The sequence below is a fragment of the Hyperolius riggenbachi genome, chromosome 4, assembly GCF_040937935.1.
Source record: "Hyperolius riggenbachi isolate aHypRig1 chromosome 4, aHypRig1.pri, whole genome shotgun sequence".
NCBI classification, from domain to species: Eukaryota; Metazoa; Chordata; class Amphibia; order Anura; family Hyperoliidae; genus Hyperolius; species Hyperolius riggenbachi.
In genome coordinates this window covers 249015978-249038496 of record NC_090649.1, presented here as the reverse complement: position 1 = coordinate 249038496, position 22519 = coordinate 249015978, and the positions used below count along the sequence as shown (strand labels likewise).

Sequence of the window (22519 nt, the reverse complement as noted above, 5' to 3'; positions counted from 1 at the left end):
TGGGGACTGGACAACGGGTTGCAGAACTCGATTTTGTATTTATTTATTTTTCCAGCTTAACTGTAGCAGACCTGAAGAAGCTACCGTACTTAAAGGGATCATTTTGCTAATATTGGAGGGGGAAGTACGCTCTTTTTCTATAGGGGAAGTCAGTTTTTTTGTAAGTGTGTGCATGTGTGTGTATATATAAAAATACCTTATTGTATAATTTATTAGAGAAAGCTAACTTTTACTGTGTGTTTTAGCTATATGCAGAAGAAGAAAAAACAAAAAAGAGGAGCCTTCTGTTTGGTGACCAGAAAGATCCTGAGAAGATGCAGCAGATAAAACAGGAAATAGAGGAACAGGAGACTCTTCTTAAAGGATATCAGCAGGTATGGCACCGCAGCAACACTGAATGTGACACCTAGTGAAGCTCATATTTTTTATAAAGCCCAAAGAATCATAACCAAGTTGAATATTAGAGATGTAGAAAACCTCTCACTACCTGTCCAAATGCATTTAATTCAGCTTCATTTAAAGAATGCTAGTACGTCAGGAATTGTTATTGCCATATATATTACTGTGCTTTGTGCAAAAGCATTCACCATTTCAGGACCGGCCTCCTAACGCCCCTTAAAGCGGACCCAAACCAAACATTTTTTTAATACAAAATATTTAGTTGCACCACTCTGACACATACAAATATAAATAAACACTCCTTCAAGCCTATGAGCATTTCAGTGCCTGATTTTCACCCTCCTCTTTGCATAACTAGGGTTATACAGGTGGCAGCCATTAGCAATTCCTCCTTTGCTGGACACCATCTACTCCACCAGTTTGCCGGATTATTTGCCGGCAATATGAAAGGAAGGGAGGGGTTATAAATGTAAAATATGTTATTTGTCATCATGCAGCTGAAAAAAGGCTGCTATTTATTATTATAATTTAGAAAATAGATTTTATTTCTGAAATCTTGTATTTTTAGTTTGGGTCCACTTTAAGGACCCGGCCCTTTTGCATTGGAGGGGGGGGTGCACATGTGGGGGGGTCAGGCAGCCGGATCGTGTTAGGGCTTGCTGCTGTGTGCCCCCCCCTGTGTGGCCAAGTGTCCCCCCTTTCAGCAGCAGCCATCACTCACCTTCCAGGCTCCAGTGATGAGCCGCTGCGGACACCACCGTTCTCTCCGACATCCCCACTCGTTCTGACGTTAAGTCCCGGGTCGCGGCTTGATGTCGCCATCAAGCCGCGGCCGGGGACTTACGTCACAACAAGCAGAGATGCCGGAAAGAGCGGTGGGGAGCGCCGATCGTCGCGGGAACTGCAGGAAGGTGAGTGGATCCTCTTCTTTCCCCCCTGCCGCCGCAGCTGTCAAAGTGATCACTACGATCCGCCGGCGATCGTAGTGATCACGTGATCAGCAGCCAGACGCGATGGCTGCTGATCACTCGGGGGATGTCGGCTGTCATATGACAGCTTAATCTTCCCCTTCGGGTGCGCACGATCGCGTCACCAATACCAATACTCTGCTGAGCCTCAGTGAGTGCTGGTGTTTGGCTAAAAATCTTCATTTGGAAGCCCAGAAACAGGCCCTTAGACTCGTGCCACACCACATTCCATCCTTTCACGTGCCTCTGCTCACCCCTTCATACACCTCTGCCAACATCTTGGCAAACCTCTGCCTGCCATGGCTGTGCCCCTTGTTTCACAGTCTCTTAACCGCTCCATGTTGACATCCCCTAGCATCTGAACCAATACTGAACCCAGGCTTTTGCCAAGTGGGGCGGAAGATAATGGTCAAGTTCATCATTTTTCTTCTGCTCTAACTATAGGGAGTCTCTGGGGCTCAATAGAGCTCTGTTTGTGACAGCAGCAAGTTCTGCTGCAGTAGTAAGGGTGAGTAGTAAGAGTTGCATGTTTATATATTCAGGTAGGTAGGTAGGTAGTTAGTTAGTTATTTGACGTATCCATTAGTTGAAGTAAAAAAGGTTAGTGTGGGTCTCTTGAGGAAAGATAAACATACAACAGAGGTAGTTGAAGAGTGAAGTACCTTCACTGTTCAGTACTGAATAATGCTGCCTGTGCTCAGTGCAGTTGATTTGCTTGTCTTCATATGTGTATCAGCGCCAAGGAAACAAAGTGGCCGCTGCTGAGAGAAGAACGATGTCTAGAGTTCACAAACAGATAAATTATATATGCTCAGCGCAGAGTCCAAAAACAAAAGACGAGTCTTCAACAAAGGATAAAAGCAGGCAAATCTCCACCACAATAAATATTGGGTTCACGGCACAGCTCTGCAATCATGGATACCCAAAAAGGAAAGAGGCTTACCAGCTGGTGACAACCAACATTATAAGGTTGTATCAACGCTTTGGTAGGACATCAGGAAGCAACAGTCTGTCCAGGATCCACCAATTCAGCAATGATTCCTCTCACGAATGGATATCAGTAAACATCATAAAAAACAAACAAACGGCAACTCTAAGTGTAAACCGTTTAATATAGAGTTTTCATAGTAAAAACAGCTTAAAAATAGCATAAAAATAGCATAAAAACAAAACTTACATACGGGGCCCATGCAATGGGAACCCCGAGAAAGTTGAACGCGTGTATGGGTCAGCAGTAAAGGACAGTATGAAGGTGCCGCCTGTCTCCTTCCCGACCGGTTTCGCAAACTAGCGTCATCAGGGGATTCTGATCCTGATGACGCTAGTTTGCGAAACCAGAAAATACACATTAAAAAAAATGCTGTTGCAAATGCAGTGTACAGTATTAAAGAGGTGTAAATTTTGAAATGTCCACATCTACATGTTTTATCCATGTTTGGAATTTACCTAATCTGATTGCTTTATGAATGGCCAGATTAGATCTTATGTCCATAAACATCTTACAGATAGATCTGGTTTAGATACCATTACTCCATTTGACTTACTGTATTTATACGACCTGGAGGTGAGATTCTTTCTCTATCCACACTTCATTTAGGTCTCCAAAACATTCAAGCTTCCAAATTGGCCCTTTTTAATATGAAACGCTGGTTCAAATATGTTGTTATTCCCAATTTGGAAGTGAAGATTCTAGAAGGTATACAGACATACTATGGTCTAATCATTAATGAGTCCTGGAGAGAATCTCATTTACTATTCTTACATCATGCAAAATATGCATTTAATATCCATTACAAAACCCCTCCCTTAAATTACTCTCCAGAATGCCCTAAGTGTGGTCAACCAAATGCTGATATGGTTCATTGCATGTGGTTAAGCCGAAACATAGCACAGTTTTGGGACCAAGTATCTCACCTCCTCCAATGCCTAAAATGTGGTACTCATGTTAAAGAACCTCTGCTTTATCTTTTTCACAACAACTCTAATCTTCTTCATCTCAATCAACTTCCAAAACACCTAAGTATCCTGATATATTACACCTTACCTTAGCGGCAGCTAAGAAAGCAATACTTAACAGGTGGATTTATCCTACCATTCCTAATGCAAGATGTCAGACATTTTTGTGGACCTTTTTCTAATGGACAAAGTAGATTCTTTATTACACAAGGAAAAAAATGCCAAAATTTTTTTAAGAGGTGGAAACACTTTATTACCCTCATATTCACCAAAGAGGAGATCCAATCTCTTGTCAGTCCTTTCAGATACACGGGCTGATACTGCACAGAAGAACTACATGATACTCTTGGCTCTTTTAGGCTAACTTCATAAATTACAATTGACCTCGCCCATTTGCAAGAAACAGAAGTGGATATGCATTCTATCCATCTTACAACAGACATTTCTTGTTTTTTCTTTCCCCATGAGAGAGTAATCGTTGGGAAGGGGGGTGGGGAGGGGAGGGAAGGGAGTTGGGGGTTTGGGTTTTGTCTAAGCACTATAGACCACCTTTATCATCTGAAGACTGACAGTTCAGAGTCTCCTAGGCATTGGTTATCCAATTTATGTTTCAATAATTTTTATTGAACAGTTTTTGAATTTTACAACAGCAGACTTATAACATTAAGTCCGATAACTTTGAAAGAATGATACAATTACATACTTTCGGTACATACAAGGTACAAACAGTATTTCTTGTCTTCAAGATAACAAAGTCAATATACATACATATGTCTGTGTTGGTTTATAATCCTATAACCATGTTTGTATGTAGTCCAGAACACCGATATGTTAAGTATATACTTATACCACGATGGGTTCAGCTCGACCTGGGAAATGGGGGAATAGGACCACCCTACAGAGATCCCAGGGAACCAAAACCATTTTCTTATCAACTTATTGTCCTGATTAAGTTTAAGTTGTCCCCACTAGGCAACCGACCGGCAATCACCTAGATAGAGCTTCATCCTAAATTTTATCTATATAGGGAGGACAGGTGAACTAGGCTACACATATTCTATTTCTATATAGAAATCTAGTGTGTGTCAGTTGGTTAGCCATCTGCATGAGGTATTTTTATCTTATTTTTATCCTATATATGTCTAAATTAAGCACTAAGTCTTAAAAACTTTTATTGTGTTTATATAGAAACCAGAACTAGAAAGAACCAGATTATTATCTCTTGTAAAATATGAGAGGACGAAATAGAAGAGAGAAAGAAAAGGAGAAAGAAGAAAGAGATAGAAGCAAAATTATATATCAAGTAGTAATCTTATCAGTTTACATACATACAATATAATATAATATTATTCAGAATCAAACATCAAAAATTTCAGTCTCTGGGTAGAGTATAGGCCAAGCTTGTATTTTATTTGTAAAAGTTTCCAGAGTCCCTGTATTCATGGCCCATCTCTTTTCTGCCGATAAATTGAGGTTAACCCTTTTTTTGATCTCTAGAATAGTAGGCACATATTTGGTTTTCCAATTCTCTGCTAATAACGCTCTAGTGGTCACAAAAATATGATCGTACAATATACGCTCTCTTGGTGGAAGATCAGCAATATTTAAATGCAGTAAAGCCATTTTTGATGGAATGTGGGATAGTTTCACAGGTAGTTTTTTCAATAGCCTATCTATATCTTCCCACATTTCTTGTAGTTTGGGACATTCCCAGAAAATATGCTCAAGAGTGCCCTCTCTCCCACATTCTCTCCAACATAGAGGGGAAGCACCGGAGTCAAACTTGGAAATCTTGCTAGGAGTCATATACCATCTCCATATTATTTTTAGAAGATTCTCATGGTGTGAGATACAATGGGAGGATTTTTTAAGTGATCTCATACTTCTCTCCCAATCCTCCTGCTCTATATCTTCTTTGAGATATTCTTGCCATTTTTTAAGTTGCCATTGCGGGGAGTCTCCTTTGGATGTTAAAAGGGTTCTATAAAGTAAGGCCGTGCCTTTCATGTGATATTGATCTGGGTTTAACAGTTTTACTATTAGGGGAGGGAGCTGTATAGATGTAGGAAAATGTGTTTTGAAAAATGTTTTAATCTTTATATATTTGGGTTCATCAGATTGGGGTATATCAAATTCTATCATAATATCACTGAAACTTTTCATTTTTGAGTCTTGGAGTAGTCTATCCACTGATGTAATTCCTTTGTCTATCCAATTATCAATAGAAATTTTTTTGATCACATTATGGATATTATGAAATGGAATAGAAAGTTGTTTAGTGGATAAAGGATGTTTGGAGCAACGTTTGACGAAATCTTTCCATACCTTTATTGTGTTAGCTGTTATTGGGTTGGCAATTTTTGATGTGGATTTCCATAACAGTTTGGTTTCTAGCAAACCTTTGTAAGAACTATTGGGATTATGTGTTTGTTCCAATGCTATCCATTGTTTGTTGGATTCGACCCATATTTCCCTGGATTGTTCCAGGATAGTAGCTCTATAATATAAACCTATATCAGGTACTCCAAGACCCAAATCTGTAGAATGTAGTGTAAGTATATCATATGAGAATCTAGGTGACTTGTTACATAAAACAAATTTATTAATTAGTTTTTGGATTGGGGTAAAAAACTTTTGAGGGACTTTAATAGGGAGGTTTCTAAATAGGTATAGGAGCTTGGGGAGGATCATCCTCTTTATCGCTGCCACTCTTCCCAACCATGAGAACTCTACTTTTGATAGTAAATCCAATTGGGTCTTAAGGCCGTATATCCATGGTTCATAGTTTGTTTTATAAATTTGTGATATAGTGGGGGTAATATATATACCTAAGTATTTAAAGGATTTATCATTCCACGTATATTGGGTTGTTTTTTTAAGGGATAATATTGTGTTGGGGTCCATATTACAGGGGAGAATCACAGTTTTGTTTTTATTTAATTTGTAATAGGAAATTTTTGAGAAAAGGCTCAATTCTGAGTCTAGATAAGTAAGTGATGTTTTAGGATCTTGTAAATATAATAATATATCGTCTGCGTATAGACCTATTTTTGTTTCCTGATCTCCAAATTTGACTCCTTGTATGAACTACTTGTTCCTAATTTTTTGAGCTAATGGCTCCAATGTCAAGATGAAAATTGATGGAGAGAGAGGGCATCCCTGTCGAGTACCGTTCGTTATATTGAATGGGTCAGAGAGGGAACCTGAAGAAAGTACCCTGGCTGATGGTATAGTATATAGAGCCATTATGGCTTTGTGTAGAAAGCCTTCACAACCGAATTTATGCAGTATCTTTGATAAGTAGGACCAATTAACTCTATCAAAGGCCTTCTCTGCGTCTAAAGAGACTAACAGAGAAGGCCTTTTGCTACTTTCTAGCTCATGTAGTACTGCTAAAAGTTTTCTGGTGGCATCACTAGTCATTCTGTTTCTAACAAAGCCTACCTGATCTAGGTGTATTAATTTTGGGATTAAGGGATCTATCCTATTAGCTATCATTTTGGCGTATATTTTTAAGTCTACATTTAAAAGAGAAATGGGCCTGTAACTACTTGGGTCACTTAGATCTTTGTCTTCTTTGGGGATTAGTGAGATTATGGCTTCTAGTGACTCTCTGGGGAAACTACCTGATTTAGCAACCTCATTATACAGTTCTGCTAAGGGGGCTTTTAATAAATGTATGTGTTTTATATAATATTCTCCTAAAAATCCAGCTATGCCTGGGGACTTGTTTCTTTTGAGGGATTTTATTGCCCTTTCAACCTCATTGATATGGAAAGGAATATTAATTTGTTTTTTCTCAAATTCGTCCAATGAGGGAAGGTCTACACTACTTAAATAATTCTCAATTTCTGTTTGGGTAGGTTGGTGTGTTCCTAAGTCTGTTTTTAGGTTATACAGGGATTCGTAGTAAGTTGCTAAGGCGTCTACAATTTCTTTTGGGTGGTGTACCATTACATTGTTCTTTGGGTGTTTTATCCTTAAAATTCTATGTGCTATCCTTCTTCCTTTAATTTTTCTAGCCATTAACTTGCCTGCCTTATCTCTGTCTGAGTACCAATTTTCCTTCATGATACACTGCCATTTATCATACTGGCAGTATAGCATGTCACTGAGTTCTTTCCTTTTTTCCTCTACTTTGGGTATTAGGGATATTTCTTTTTTATCATATATCGCTTTTTCCATAGTTTTAATATCCTTCAGAATATTTTCATACTTTTCCTTCCGTTTCTTTTTCTCTATGGAACCCTGTTGTATGAACACCCCTCTTATGAAGGCTTTATGCGCGTTCCACATATTAGCCTTAGATGTTTCATTGTTATTATTTAGCTTAAAATATTCCTCTATTCTTTGAGTTATTAATGGGGCTGTTCTTTCTGAATATAATATATTTTTGTTTATTTTCCAAATATAAGAAGGCGGTGGGGACCCTATTATTTGTAATTCAAAAACTATTGGGGAGTGATCTGACCATGACCTAGTATTAATATTTATGTTTTTAATCAAAGGGAGTGTGAATTTATCTGTAAATAGGTAATCTATTCTATTATAAGATTTAAATACCGGGGAATAATGGGTGTAGTCTATCTCTCCTGGATGCATGCATCGCCAGACGTCATATAGCTCATGATTCATAAGGGTTGGTCTTAGAGTGGAGGGTGTTGTTTTCTTTAAATATGAGCAGTCTATTTGTGGGTCAACTACTAGATTGAAATCGCCTACGATCATTAAATTGCCTTTAGTCATTTTGTCAATTTTTTTGATTTTTTATTTAAAAATCTGATTTGGCCACTGTTTGGGACATAAATATTAACTATTGTATATATCTGTGAGTTTATTTTACCTACTAGTATCACCATCCTGCCATCTTTACTACTAAAAGATTCCTGTAGTTCAAATCCAACAGAATCTTTAATAGCCACACATACCCCCCCTTTTTTCTTTTTTTGTAGAGTAGAATGAAAAATGGAAGAAAATTGATACATTTTAAACTTAGAGGCCCCTTCCTTATTAAGGTGTGTCTCCTGTAGGCATGTTATCTCAGCACCTTCATCTTTAATCAACTTTTCAGTGAGATATCTCTTTCTGTGTGAGTTCAAGCCTCTCACATTAAGAGATATGATCTTAAGAGTTCTAGACATACATACAAGAATTATTGCACTTACATAGCGTAGTATTCGTAGTTCTGGTTGAAGTTCTTATGTGGTGTTGGTATTTTCTCCTTAAGGGAAAATAATCATGAATATTCACTGAGAAGATAGGGAAAAAAGAGATTAAGACATATATATAGTATTGCCGTAAAGTCAGAAATGTCTTAGCTTGTATAGCTTGTATAGAAAAAAGTGAACGGTCACAATAAGTGAGAAAATAGGTAAAAATATTTAAAGTGGTTCTAGATTTCTCAAGTTTTGAGAAAAGGTTTTTAGCATCAAAAACAGTCCAACCTGCAAAGGAAAACATAAAAGCAACAAAAAAAAACATACAGTACAAAACAAACAAGAAAAACTGATGACCTGTCCAGGTCATATCGTCAGAAGTTGCCCACGGCCGTGGGCAACAGTTGGGAACAATCCTCCTCTTCCACCAGGTGTAGTCAGGGAAGAGACTCAAAATGAGCAAGGAGAAAAGTTCTATGGAGGGGAAAGTTTGTGAAGCAACACTGAGTTCCCCAAAACAGTTCAGGTATCTGTTGCTGCGGCAACAGAGGATTTTTCAGCTTCATCTTTGTCTTTGTTATCCTGTGCAGGAGTAGTATCCATTGCTTGATTGTATGATCTATACTTGGGAGCAGATATTGGTATATTCCAATTGGCCAGTTTATCAAGACCTTCCTGTGGTGAATGGAAGATGTATCTTGATCCTTGTCTTGTCACTCTTAACTTTGTGGGAAATCCCCATGAGTACTCTATCTTGTTGGTTCTTAGAGTGGTAGTAACTGTGGAGAATGCTCTCCTTGCTTTCAAAGTATTCTGTGACAGGTCTGAATACAAGATCAGGTCTTGATAAGGCTGTGGGAGTTTTTGGCCTCTTCTAGTGGTGTCTAAAAAAGCCTCTTTTATATGGTAATAGTGCACCCTCATTATTACATCTCTTGGTACGTTAGGGCCCAAATGAGCGGGTTTAGGTAGTCTATGCACTCTATCCACAACTCTGTCTATGTCAGATGATCCTGGCAAGGTTGTTTTTAAGACATCCCCCACATAGTTTCTGAGCTGGTTTGTGGTAACACTTTCTGGGATTCCTCTCAGTTTAATATTATTTCTTCTATTCCTGTCTTCTGCATCTGTCTGTTTCTCCTTAAGTTCCTTCACTTCCAACGTTAATGCCTCATGAGATACCACCAGTTCATTATATGCCCCTGTCACCACCTTCAGCTTCTCTTCTATTCCCAGGACCCTTTTGTCTGTTTTTATGGCAATGGCTGTCATAGCATCTGTCATCGCCTGCATGTCACATTGCCAAGCAGATCTGAAAGTTTGCATTAAGCCCTTCATCATTGCTAATGTAAGTGGCTGATCAGTCTCAGGGATGTCAAGGAAGGGGTCTGTATAGCTGGTCTCTGGAGATGATGTTATTACAGCTTGGCCTACCTCTTTCCGTGTGCTTTCCGTGTCTTTTTTCCGGAATTCCGTATTGAATTCCGGAATTCCTCCTTGCTTCAGCGGACTTCTGCTTCTGGAAGCTGGGGACTCTGGGGTGCCAAGGAAGGAGCTTCTAGGTGGCAAGGTGGTGTGGGTGGTGTGGATGGGTGACATTTCGCCATGTCTAAGGGCATCAAAACGCCCTGGATGCGCTGGAATCCGCTGTGCTGTACCTTGGTATTGTCCCCTGTCCTCATGGCGGGCGCCATCTTGCTCTTCTTCCTCAAAAAGATCAAGCAGTCTTCTTGGTCTGGGAATATAAGTTTTCCTCCTGGGTTGCACTCTGGTCCACTCCGGGGAGTCTCTGTAATGATCCTCTGCCATTTTTAGCGGTGGATGGGTGCTGTGGAAGTCGCAGTGAGCCGCTTTGTCAGTGTCCTGTACAGAGCTGATGAATCAGGCAGCCACCATGCTCTGTAGCCACGCCCCTCTCCTCTGGTTATCCAATTTAACTCAACACGTAACCTGTTGTTGTGTCTAATGATGAGTTTCAACTGATTCCTGGTTTCAAATTTGCATATCTACTGTATGTCTTTAAAATCCAAATAAACATGTTTAAAAAAAAAAAAAAAGAGGTGTAAATGAATGTAAGCTATGACAACCTCTATATATCTTTTGATGGCCTATGGGGAAAATGTTGTGCTATGAGATTTACATGAAGCTGTAGTATGTATGGATACAACGTTCCTGTATAATTGGTAAACTGCTCTTTAGCTCAGTAAAATTTAGTAAAATTTTACACTGGTGTGTTGCTTTATAATGCAACCTAAAAACAACCTTTGCATTGGAATGTGATGTGACGCACATGAAGAAGAAACTGACGAATGTGCATCTTCAGAAAAAACAAATTCAGCGCTCACAGCTAAATTAGGCTCAGATAGAATGGTATACACCTCTCTGTGCCTATAATGATCAGTCCACTAAGTTACACTAACTATGCAATCACATCGCCCAATGGCAAGTCCAAAAGATTTTCATGGGAGTGCTGCGAGGTATGCCAGGTTGCTCTGGTAAAAGTCTATGCAGAAAGTTAACTCCGCGCTCTCCCTTTGACCACAATATTCACACTCCATGAAATCAAATGTGCAGATCCCCTTGCGAGTACAGACTCACCAGATCCACAGGTCTCAAGTGACCAAGTCTCGCCTCCGGGGGTGTTGATACCACCCCCCCCCGTCGCCTCTCTGGCTATCAGATGTCATCCGGCGTCTGCTGGACTCTCTCCTCCAATGAACTTAGTATGAGGGGGTAGAAAGACAAAAAGAGGGCCCGCCTCTACTTGTGCATTACTTGTTTTTATTAGTATAAAAAAACTAAAAACAATGCATAGGCAGCATAAATTAAATGAAAGCGGCCGGATGGGATAGAGTGTTGAAAAATGTGAGGACTTAGCTCCCGGGTGGTAGCCTTCCGCCGTTCACTATCCTCATCCACGCCGCTGCTGCTAAATTAAAACCGCCGCGCCGGGGATCACTTCAGTAACCCCCACTCGGCTGCATCCACTATCGTACGTGTCACGCATGTACGCGTTGACGTCACACAAGCCACGCCCTACGCATTTCGCTGATAACAGCTCATTAGGGGCTTAACGTAGTGACGTATACGCTGCCCTTTTATTTACTAATCCCGGCCACCATACAGGAAATAACTCCCCCTTCACATACTAGCTCAATTATATCGTCATGGTAACAGTACATAAAGGTATATTCTAATTCGTTACATTAAACCATCACAGCGCTTAAGAAAACTATATGCCAACCATACTAGCGCTATCATACCTAGTTTGAACATACCAATAATCAATAACATATCAATAATCTCCTGCTAGGCTTCCCCGTCGCCATGGTGACGCTCGCGATGACATCACCAACGTCATCGACGTCGTGACGTCAGAGGGAGTCCCGGTCCACCCCGCAGCGCTGCCTGGCACTAATTGGTCAGGCTGCGCAAGGGGTCTGGGGGCTGCGCGGCACGGCGGGTAGCGGCAGATCGGCGGCGAGCGGTGGCGATCAGAAGTTACATGCAGCTAGCAAAATGCTAGCTGCGTGTAACAAAAAAAAATTATGCAAAGCGGCCCACCAGGGCCTGAGAAATCCTCCTGCGCGACATACCCCGAGCTCAGCTCGGGATTATCGCTCAGGAGGTTAAAGCAGGCCTGAAGTCAGTAGGCAACGTCTTCGTGAATAGCCTTGGCACATTGCTGCACTTATGAGAGGTACAATGAATAAGCTAACCTTTTTTAAATTTTCCCTAAACAATTTGTTTTATAAACATTTTCCTGGTTTAGGCCACTTAAACTGCTGTTGTATACAAAGATCATTAGAAGATCAGTCTTTCAGCCACTGTGCTATCCTAATGTTGTCATTTTTTGGTTTGGAAGTTCTCAGGGCAAGTTGAGAGCAAGCTTTCTGCAATTTTCCAAAAGAATATATTTTCTGTGTTCAGTGTCAATTCTATGGCTATTGTAACATGTTCTATATGCAGTGATGCTGGGGCTGGAGCCTGATACAGCACTTAAGCTAAGTACACAACTGAGATAAAAGTATTTGGAAAATGAAAGATCACAGACCAATTTTGCCACCTTCCATGTAGTATGAGAGCAAGAGCAAACCTACACAGTCTATTCTGAAGCGAAGTACACCCGTCAGATAAAAATCATTGCAAACTGTCTCATAGGTTTGTCAGGGAGGTTTGAAATACTGATCTTTCAAAAGATGCTGTACACATGCAAAAGATCAGTTCCTGCAAAATGCATTCACAGTCTATGATATCTGGAGATTTCACACACACCTTGTTTAATAGATTGTCATCTGCAAATCAGACATTCCTCTGAAGATTCATCCTGGCGGAGCTGATCTACAGGTGAATGTCGGTTAAACAAGGTGTGTGTGTTGTCTTCAGGCTAGCCTGAATTGAAAATCAACTTATGAGATAAGTGTATGTTTAGTACTGATGATAAATAGAACATTGGTAGCATAGAACAAAGACTCATATTTTCATTTTCTTTTTAATGGCTTCAATTTTAAGATTGCATCAGATTGTCACAGCTGTGTTGTAGAACATAAACTCTGCCTTGTTAAGCTGAAAAAGATGTATAAAAAAAAAAAACAGTCAGAATCACTTTACCCCACAGATAACAGCCTTTTGGCTTAAATTCAACAAGCTGTTTCACAAACGTATTAGCTTATATAACAACTCCAGCCCCCCAATTCATGTCCTGTGCTCTCCACAGACAGTCATGCAGCAGCGCGTGGTCATCATCTCCCGGCAGCTGACATCGAACAGGTTTCCACTTAAGCTAGGAAAACACTAGGTATTGGCTGGGCAAAGTACAGTAGTAAGCAGGGCCATGTTTGCCGGAACGCACAGGTTTGGCTTGGTGAAGGGGGAAGGCACATCTATCAGCACTGCACTGTCTGAGCACGGTAGAGAAGAGATGATTTGCATGCTCTCTCTTCGTTCTGGCCAGAGGAATTCGGAAGAGTGCTGTGCCAGAGGAGTTTAATTTGGTAGCCGGTTTCTAAGGAACCCAGAGGTTTAAATGGTGACTACAAGGATTTTTGCAATGGAGTCCTCATGCACTCTACTCCTTCACTGACACTCACCCACCCCCCTCTGTTTCTGTGTAAAATGCCCTGCAAGTCAGCCTAGTCACAGCCCAGCCAGGTTAGCGCTTGCACAGTGGTGCACGACTTGGCTGACTTACGGTTGTCAGAGTTGGGTGCAATCATGCGCCAGGTAACTATGATAGCTTTGTTTGGGCTTCTTGATTTACACTTCCATGCATTCGGAATCTCATTCTGTGGCAAGCCCATTCCCACTTCTCTTGCACTGGCAGGCTTCATTGTGTTATTTTGCATGGGTAATTGTATCATTTTTTTTCTGTTAGTCGTGAGTTTAAACCCACTAAAAACATGTGTAGCCCCTTTTAGGGGACAAAGTGTTTTTGTTTCTGACATTTGTGTTGTTGTACTAGATATGGCAGACAGGTGGAGCCAAATAGGAGCATAGATAGGGAGTACATGCGAGCATATCGTAGCATGCACTCTCGCCGGTCGCATAGCGACCAGGATACATAGAGCGGGGAATTTTCTAGAGGGAGCGCAAGCGATAGCGTGAGTAGCAGCACGAGTAGGACAGCACGCAACAGGAGCATATGAGAACTGGTTATAACCAGTTCGCCTCACAGAAGTGGCACAGTTAGGCGGCGGAGAGCGAGGGGAGAGGAGGCACATCGCGAAGCTGAGGCGATTACCTCAGGATGGCAGAGGGAATCAAGCACGTTGGCCAGCAGCAACCCAAGCGCAGAGAGGATGCTGGAAAGAAGGGGAATGACTTAGGCAACAGCTGGGAAACCGGAAAGAGACAGAGAAGCCAGATCCAGATGTAAAGCAGCAAGGCAGAAATGTCAGATGAGTATTAGTACTGTGACTTCAATGTGCCACAGTTAGCATTCAGGGCAATAGTAAAGGTGGCCATACATGGTACCATTTTTTCATCCAATCTTACCAATTCTATGTAGTATAAGGGAACTGCTTAAATTATCCTTTCAGTATATTTACTTAATTTACCCTTTTATACTACATAGAAATGGTAAGATTGTATGAAAAAATTGTACCATGTATGGCCACCATAAAAAAGACAAAGCAAAAAAGAATTCCGTGATAATTATCAAAATAAAGGGACAGTAACAGGATTAAAGAATTTTATTCCTCTGATTAGAGTGGCGAACCAGGATCTGCCTGTCCAATACAAACTGAAGGAAACAGTAACCTTTTGAAGTGCTGAACAGTTTAATTATACATTTATTATTATTAACCTTCCTGGCGGTAAGCCCGAGCTGAGCTCGGGCTATGCCGCCGGAAGGCACCGCTCAGGCCCCGCTGGGCCGATTTGCATAATTTGTTTTTTGCTGCACGCAGCTAGCACTTTGCTAGCTGCGTGCAGTGCCCGATCGCCGCCTCTACCCGCCGATCCGCCGCTATCCGTCGCGCCGCAGCCGCCCCCCCAGACCCCGTGCGCTGCCTGGCCAATCAGTGCCAGGCAGCTCTATGGGGTGGATAGGAATCCCCTTTGACGTCACGACGTCGGTGACGTCATCCCGCCCCGTCGCCATGGCGACGGGGGAAGCCCTCCAGGAGATCCCGTTCTTTGAACGGGATCTCCTGATCGCCGGCGGCGATCGGAGGGGCTGGGGGGATGCCGCTGAGCAGCGGCTATCATGTAGCGAGACTTTGTCTCGCTACATGAAAAATTAAAAAAAAAAAAAAAAGATTTGCTGCCCCCTGGCGATTTTTTAGCAAACCGCCAGGAGGGTTAAGTATTTATATAGCGCCAACATCTTCCGCAGCGCTGTACAGAGTATATTGTCTTGTCACTTGACTGTCCCTCATGGGCTCACAATCGAATCCCTAACATAGTCCTATGTTCATGTATATATTGTGTAGTGTATGTAATGTAGTCTAGGGACAATTTTGGGGAAGCCAATTAACTTATCTGTATGTTTTTGGGATGTGGGAGGAAACCGGAGTACCCAGAGGAAACCCACGCAGACACGGGGAGAACATACAAACTCCTTGCAGATGTTGACCTGGCTGGGATTCGAACCGGGGACCCAGCGTTGCAAGGCAAGAGCGCTAACCACTACACCACCGTGCTGTCGATGTCTGAGGAACTAGGACTGTGTCTAGGTTATAGCCCAGTAAATCTGCCGCCCCCCCAGACCCCGTGCGCTGCCTGGCCAATCAGTGCCAGGCAGCTCTATGGGGTGGATAGGAATCCCCTTTGACGTCACGACGTCGGTGACGTCATCCCGCCCCGTCGCCATGGCGACGGGGGAAGCCCTCCAGGAGATCCCGTTCTTTGAACGGGATCTCCTGATCGCCGGCGGCGATCGGAGGGGCTGGGGGGATGCCGCTGAGCAGCGGCTATCATGTAGCGAGACTTTGTCTCGCTACATGAAAAATTAAAAAAAAAAAAAAAAAAAAAAGATTTGCTGCCCCCTGGCGATTTTTTAGCAAACCGCCAGGAGGGTTAAGTATTTATATAGCGCCAACATCTTCCGCAGCGCTGTACAGAGTATATTGTCTTGTCACTTGACTGTCCCTCATGGGCTCACAATCGAATCCCTAACATAGTCCTATGTTCATGTATATATTGTGTAGTGTATGTAATGTAGTCTAGGGACAATTTTGGGGAAGCCAATTAACTTATCTGTATGTTTTTGGGATGTGGGAGGAAACCGGAGTACCCAGAGGAAACCCACGCAGACACGGGGAGAACATACAAACTCCTTGCAGATGTTGACCTGGCTGGGATTCGAACCGGGGACCCAGCGTTGCAAGGCAAGAGCGCTAACCACTACACCACCGTGCTGTCGATGTCTGAGGAACTAGGACTGTGTCTAGGTTATAGCCCAGTAAATCTTGAACTATGTTGCCAGAAGATTTATTGCCTTCCTTGCCACCCCCATTTGATGTATAGCTCAGCCACCAACTGTTATTTTGTTTGTGGGACACTTTTCCTGTTTTGTATTATCATACCTTTGATCGCATACTAGTATTAGCCAGACAGTAGGGCTGATATACTTGCATAGATGCTCTGTTAAAATGCAACTCCTGTGAGAGAAGAGAGATTGCGTAGCTGAGTCGCCTCGAACCCTGTTAAAGAAAAGAAAGTACAGTGAACGGAGAACGGCAGCTAAGAAAGAGAAGAAGTCAACTATTTGTGTAAAACCCAGTGATCATACTCACTTCTTTAGAAATCCATCTTAAGTGGAATATAAGAAAAGAAAGGAGGAGTCCTTAGTCACCTGAACATTGATATAATTGATCTCTAATGTATTTATTTCATTATTTTATTTGTTTATTTTATTTATTTTGTGTTTATTTTTGTTAGTTGTTGTTTTCATGTCCATAATTCCTACAGAATCTCCAAAATAGGAATGCAGTTGTAAAATAAGGAATCTGAGATATTCCATAGCTACAAAGCAGGGCTGTGGAGTCGGAGTCAGGAAGTCGGGCAATTTTGGGTGCCTGGAGTCGAAAAAATGCACCGAAAAAATGCACCGACTCCGACTCCTAATGAATTTGTAACTGTAATTAAAATAGAAAATATGATAAAATGTTCTATTTCTCAGATAATAGTCATTAAAAATAATGTATATATACAGTATATATACAGTAATAGCTGTGCTTAGTCCACAAAAATGAAATAAACCAATCAAAATTAGTTACTTGTGCTGCTTCAATAAAGCAGTCCCCGTATTTTTAAGGTCAGATATACATATCTGATTGTGACTGTATATATGATGTGTACACAGGAATCTCTAATATATACTAAATAACATCTATGCTGTAAGAATAAAGCCTGATGTGTAGCTGTGTCACTAATAGAGATGGTCAACGAGATAGAAATAATTCTGCATTGATGCTGATTTATGCAAATGTATAAATGAATGTATAATATGAATAAATGTATATAAAATATATAAAATGTATAAATGAATGTATAAATAACCTTTGCTGATGAAATCAAATAATGTGATATGTTAATAAAATTTAGTTTGGTGACTACAAATTAAAGGGTAACTGAGACGGATGAAAAGTAAAGTTTTATACATACCTGGGGCTTCCTCCAGCCCCCTTCAGGCTAATCAGTCCCTCGCTGTCCTCCACCACCCGGATCTTCTGCTATGAGTCCTGGTAATTCAGCCAGTCAGCGCTGTCCGGCCGCATGCCGCTCCCACAGCCAGGAACATTCTGCACCTGTGCAATAGTGCTGCACAGGTGTAGTATGCTCCTGGCGGCGGAGTGTGTGCATGCGCACTACGCCTGACTGGCTCAAGTACCTGGACTCATAGCAGAAGATCCAGGTGGTGGAGGAGGACAACAAGGGACTGATTATCCTGAAGGCGGCTGGAGGAAGCCCCAGGTATGTATAAAACTTTAATTTCATCTGTCTCAGGTTTACTTTGTTACACAGTAGTACTATACTCTACATATGCACTCCCCACAGAGCTGCAGGGAATACACTGAGAATGCTGTGCACATTGAACACAGAGGTGTTGTCTGTTTACAATCTCCTCATTCCCTTGCAGAGTACCTGCACATCACCCTTACATGTACCCACACTTACATTGCCTAGGGCCTGATAGATGTTCTTTGTTCCGGTTTGTACCTTTTACAAGTACTCTTACCAAGGACTAGTTTTAGTCCAAAGGGAATAAATATAGTAGTCTACATATCCTTCTCACTTCAGTTGTCTTGTAAAATTCCTAAGCGTTGGCAGTTAAGAGACAAATTTCATGTTACATACTTTTAATCAACAAAATTGTAATATGCAAATTAGAGAAGTCGGAGTCGTGGAGTCGGAGTCGGTGGAATCCTAAACTGAGGAGTCGGAGTCGGTGGATTTTTGGACCGACTCCACAGCCCTGCTACAAAGGGAGAAAGTTGCTTGGATACCATAAACAAGAGATCAAAAGGGTTTTGCTGAGCAATATAGGTTAGACTTTATAGCAAGGCACAGAAACTCTTTAGAACTAAAATTGCTCAGTAGACCTATCCCTATCCAAGTCTTCAGCTGAAAAGGTTATAATACCATGGTATATATGAAGTGCATGATAGTTAGTGAATGTGAAGGATACAAGAAATGTATAGTATTTACTTGTAAGAGTAATTTAACTTGAACTTTCTTCTTCAGGTTTACCGGTGCACTGGCTGTGAAGAAAGGAAGATAAAGTTGATATATGTAGTATAAAAAAATAGATATATTGTGAATTAATTTCTTGGGTTTGATACTTACCACTTTGACCGTTTGTTTCGGTCACAAATAAATTCTTGATATTCTCATATAAATCAGTGTCTGGTGGATTCCTCTCAATCGGGTAGGAAATAAGAGTCAAAACAGGTTGCACAAGGTTCTTGAAAATAAATTTTGATGAATGAGTTTACAGACCACTGGACTAGTACTATACTTACCTATGTTTATTTCATCATGTCACGTGTCACTTCAGGTCTACTTAAAAGAGATACTAGTACTAGTCTAATGCCTGTAGACAGCATGGGGTTGCTAAAAAATATGTTTGATTCATGGTAGCATTTAATAAATGTTAACTTTTTGTCCTAACATTAACTGTACCCTGCATGTTTCCAGGAAAATGAAAGATTATATCGGCAAGTTAAAGAGCTTCACTTTAAAAACAAACAAAACGAAGAGCATATGTTTAAGGAAAATGAGTTGCTGAAGGCCGACCTAATTGCATTAAGGTAAAAATGTGTTTCTGATCGTTTCTCATTAACCGATGTGTTTTTCAGACTAGTTTGTATAACATCTGGGGTATAGGCTTTGCACATACTGTGCATTGGATTTAGTTTTTCTGTGAACGTTCTCAGTTATCCAGGTCATTGCTTATTTCAAGATAAAATAAAGAAGCTTCAGTTTGATACAAGTTAGTTTAAATTCTAGAAGACATTATATCACTTATTGAGCGACTTCTTCAGTTCTCAGTATGCAAAGGAGATGTCATGACAATTCTGGACCCATAACCGATAGTACAGAGCTGTGAAATGATGTATGTCAGCGCTCCTCTTCTTAAGACTCTTTAATCTATAAAACACAAACAAATACACTGCACATAGTGCATTACTGCCAGTCAATAGATCCCAGACTTTGTGAACCCTTGCAAAAAACACCCGGGGTGACAAGTGGTGCCTCCGTGCCAAGCCCAGTGAATGATGCCAAACTGCTCACCAGATGGTTGCCACCTCAGACAACAGGTGGATCTAGCGTTTTGGTGTATGAACCAGGCAAACAGCTCTCCAATAAAATTCAGAATCTTTAATCCAGATCAAGCTTGTAAGACACAAATAGAAATTCTCATAGTGTAACACATAAAATCAATACACTTCAGCCTGCGCCTGTAGAGCGCACTTACGTAGCAAAGTGATTTTTAGGCGTATCGGGCTCAAAGGCCCAGTGGTGACACTCCTCTCCGGGTGGAATTGGCGTCCCGTAGTTCCCCCTCGGCGTGTCCGCTCACGATTTCCGTATGGTCAATGCGGCTGGCTAGCACTTCCGCATCCCGTGACGTCAGACGCACCTGGTGTTTTTTGCAAGGGTTCACAAAGTCTGGGATCTATTGACTGGCAGTAATGCACTATGTGCAGTGTATTTGTTTGTGTTTTATAGATTAAAGAGTCTGAAGAAGAGGAGCGCTGACATACATCATTTCACATTGTCTATTGCTGGACTCCTTTTGATAGCGCATACTCGTGTGTTGGGTCATATGTACTTTTAAAATTGCATATTTGGGCAGTATATCATTTACTACTTTATGTCACCAAGGTTTACCCCTTTTTTAGATAGCTATAACGGGCAGGCGCAGTTTGCATATACAAGATAGTACAGAGCTGCAAGGGAGACGGGAAGATGGCTGCCAGGATTGAGGAGAACTTTAGATACGCTTCCACTGTGCGCACTGTTTCTGGAGTTCTGCACACCTAACCTGACGATAAGTTAACCCCCTCAGACACACACATTTTTGGGTCACCTTTTTGGTCCTAAGTTGTTGGCTTATCTTCAAGTATATACAGTAAAAGGTTTAGTAACATCTGCTATTTCTATTCCTAGTAGAGCAGGAATTTTGTGCAGGACAGTATCTGGAGACGAGTAGTTAAGCAGGGAGGTACAAGACTGTAGAGCGTGATCTAGGTGAGATGGTCTTGAATTTTATATTTTGTCGGATAGGCAGCAAATGGACGGACTTCAAGAGAGCGGGTTAGTTTTTGGGAAGTCGCGCTGCAGACTTCATCATGGACTGGAGTGAAGCCAGATGGCTAGCAGACAGGCCACTGAGGAGGGAGTTGCAGTAATTTAATATTCCTTGCAAATACTGCATCACAAATAGTGAGGCCACTTTCACACTGGCGCGTTGCATTACTCTATTCTGAGGCATTTTATACCATGCGCATTGCGGCGTGATCTGCGGAAGTGCCTGATTTGCGGCAATGTACGGCGAACCGGAAGTTATGTAAGTCTATGGTGACCCAGTTTTTTTTATGTCTTTTGGCGTTCACGTTGTGGCGCAAAAGCATATTTTTTTTCAATTCACTTCCGCGCAATTCAAATTTCGGCCACAGGAAGTGAGCACAGGAGAGCTTCACTTCCTGCTTGGCTTGCAGCCAGAAGAGCATTGCCTCACATTGTTGCAGTGATCCTCGAAGGCTATTTTTAGCGTTGTGGTGCAATTTGTTCATTGCACCGCTTTATTAACGCCGGTTAGCAGCGTGAAACCGTCCGGAAGCATATTCGTACAAACAACATTTAGAAGTGCATTCTGTTTTTAAAATCTTTAGCAGAACATTATTAACCAGTTTGACTTTATCTGCACCCCACATATTAGCAAATGTCTTTAATTTCAAGATATTAAGGTTTCACGTGGAAATCCTTGACCTTTTTATACAGACAAAATTCTGTTTACTAGTTTTTCAGTAAATTACTTTGTTTGTAATTCAAATGCAATAGTAATCATTCTAATATAAGAGACAGTAATTTGTCTTCTTTAGATGTGATATAACTAACTGTAGACCAGGCAAGACATTGATCATTGCCATTACACTAATACCATGAAAACTTTTTCTTCAAGTTTAAAATCTTAGGTCACTTCCTAATATTCACTATGGACCAGAGAGAATGTTATACTGCAATGTACCAATTACCAGTGCAAAAGATTTCTCATTTAACCCTTTAGTGGCCAAATAAAGTAAAACTTTATTTGGCTTCAGGGCCACATTTTTCCTACCACTGGGGATTTGTGCCTTCCCCAACCTTGCAAGCTCGGCAGAGTAGGGGTTTGTGGCATGGAGCTTTCATACATACCTGTCCAGACGGCTGGATCAGCATCTTCTTCCTCCACCGCTGTGGCGACATATTCCGGACACATCTTCTCTGTTCCGATCACATGATATGACGTGTTATCGGGATCCAGAAGACCATGTCAACGTTACAGCGCCACCCAGTGGTGGAAGAGGGGTGATGGAAGACCTACCGGAAGTTCAGTGCCGCCGGTGGAGAAAGAGAAGAAGCCGTCCGGAACAAGTAAATATTGCCGACAGAGGCTGTCACTGCACAAGCAGCTTTAAAATTCAGCATTTCGCTTGAAGCTGCTATTTGGTTAATTACAGTTTCTCCAACATGCATTCAACAAATAAAACATGGATACTCCTTTTGTTTTGATATTCCCATCTTCTAAAGCACTTTCAACCTCTTTGTCTACATTAGCCATGAGAATGTTTGGATAATAGACTGTCCGGGGATGTATCCTATTCTAGGTGCCAAGTATCTCAAGAGTGTGATCTACTGGTCACGTGGCCATCACATGAACATTACTGGCAAATCCAATTGCCACCTTCACTGGTGTGATGGTCAAATGTTAAGAGCATTTCTCAGGAAAATAGTAGCTCTTTTGCCTGAGTGGTGCTTCTGTGCGATGGGGAGAAGAGGGTTTGTGTGGTGGAGCTGTCCTTAAGTACCACTGGTAGATGTATTGTACAT

General features: G+C 41.4%; 1 protein-coding gene across 4 annotated transcripts in view; it reads left to right on the top strand.

The window, feature by feature from the left end:
* The window catches only part of CEP162 (centrosomal protein 162), a 198636-nt gene that overhangs the window by 114898 nt on the left and 61219 nt on the right, over positions 1-22519 (top strand). For all 4 annotated transcript variants that reach the window (XR_011031455.1, XM_068281580.1, XM_068281581.1 and 1 more), the window contains 2 exons: positions 246-374; positions 19121-19233. Coding sequence is in view for 3 of the 4 variants with exons in the window: in XM_068281580.1 (XP_068137681.1) it covers positions 246-374; positions 19121-19233 (242 nt within the window). In the remaining variant the exon portion in view is untranslated. The remainder of the gene's footprint in view (positions 1-245; positions 375-19120; positions 19234-22519) is intronic.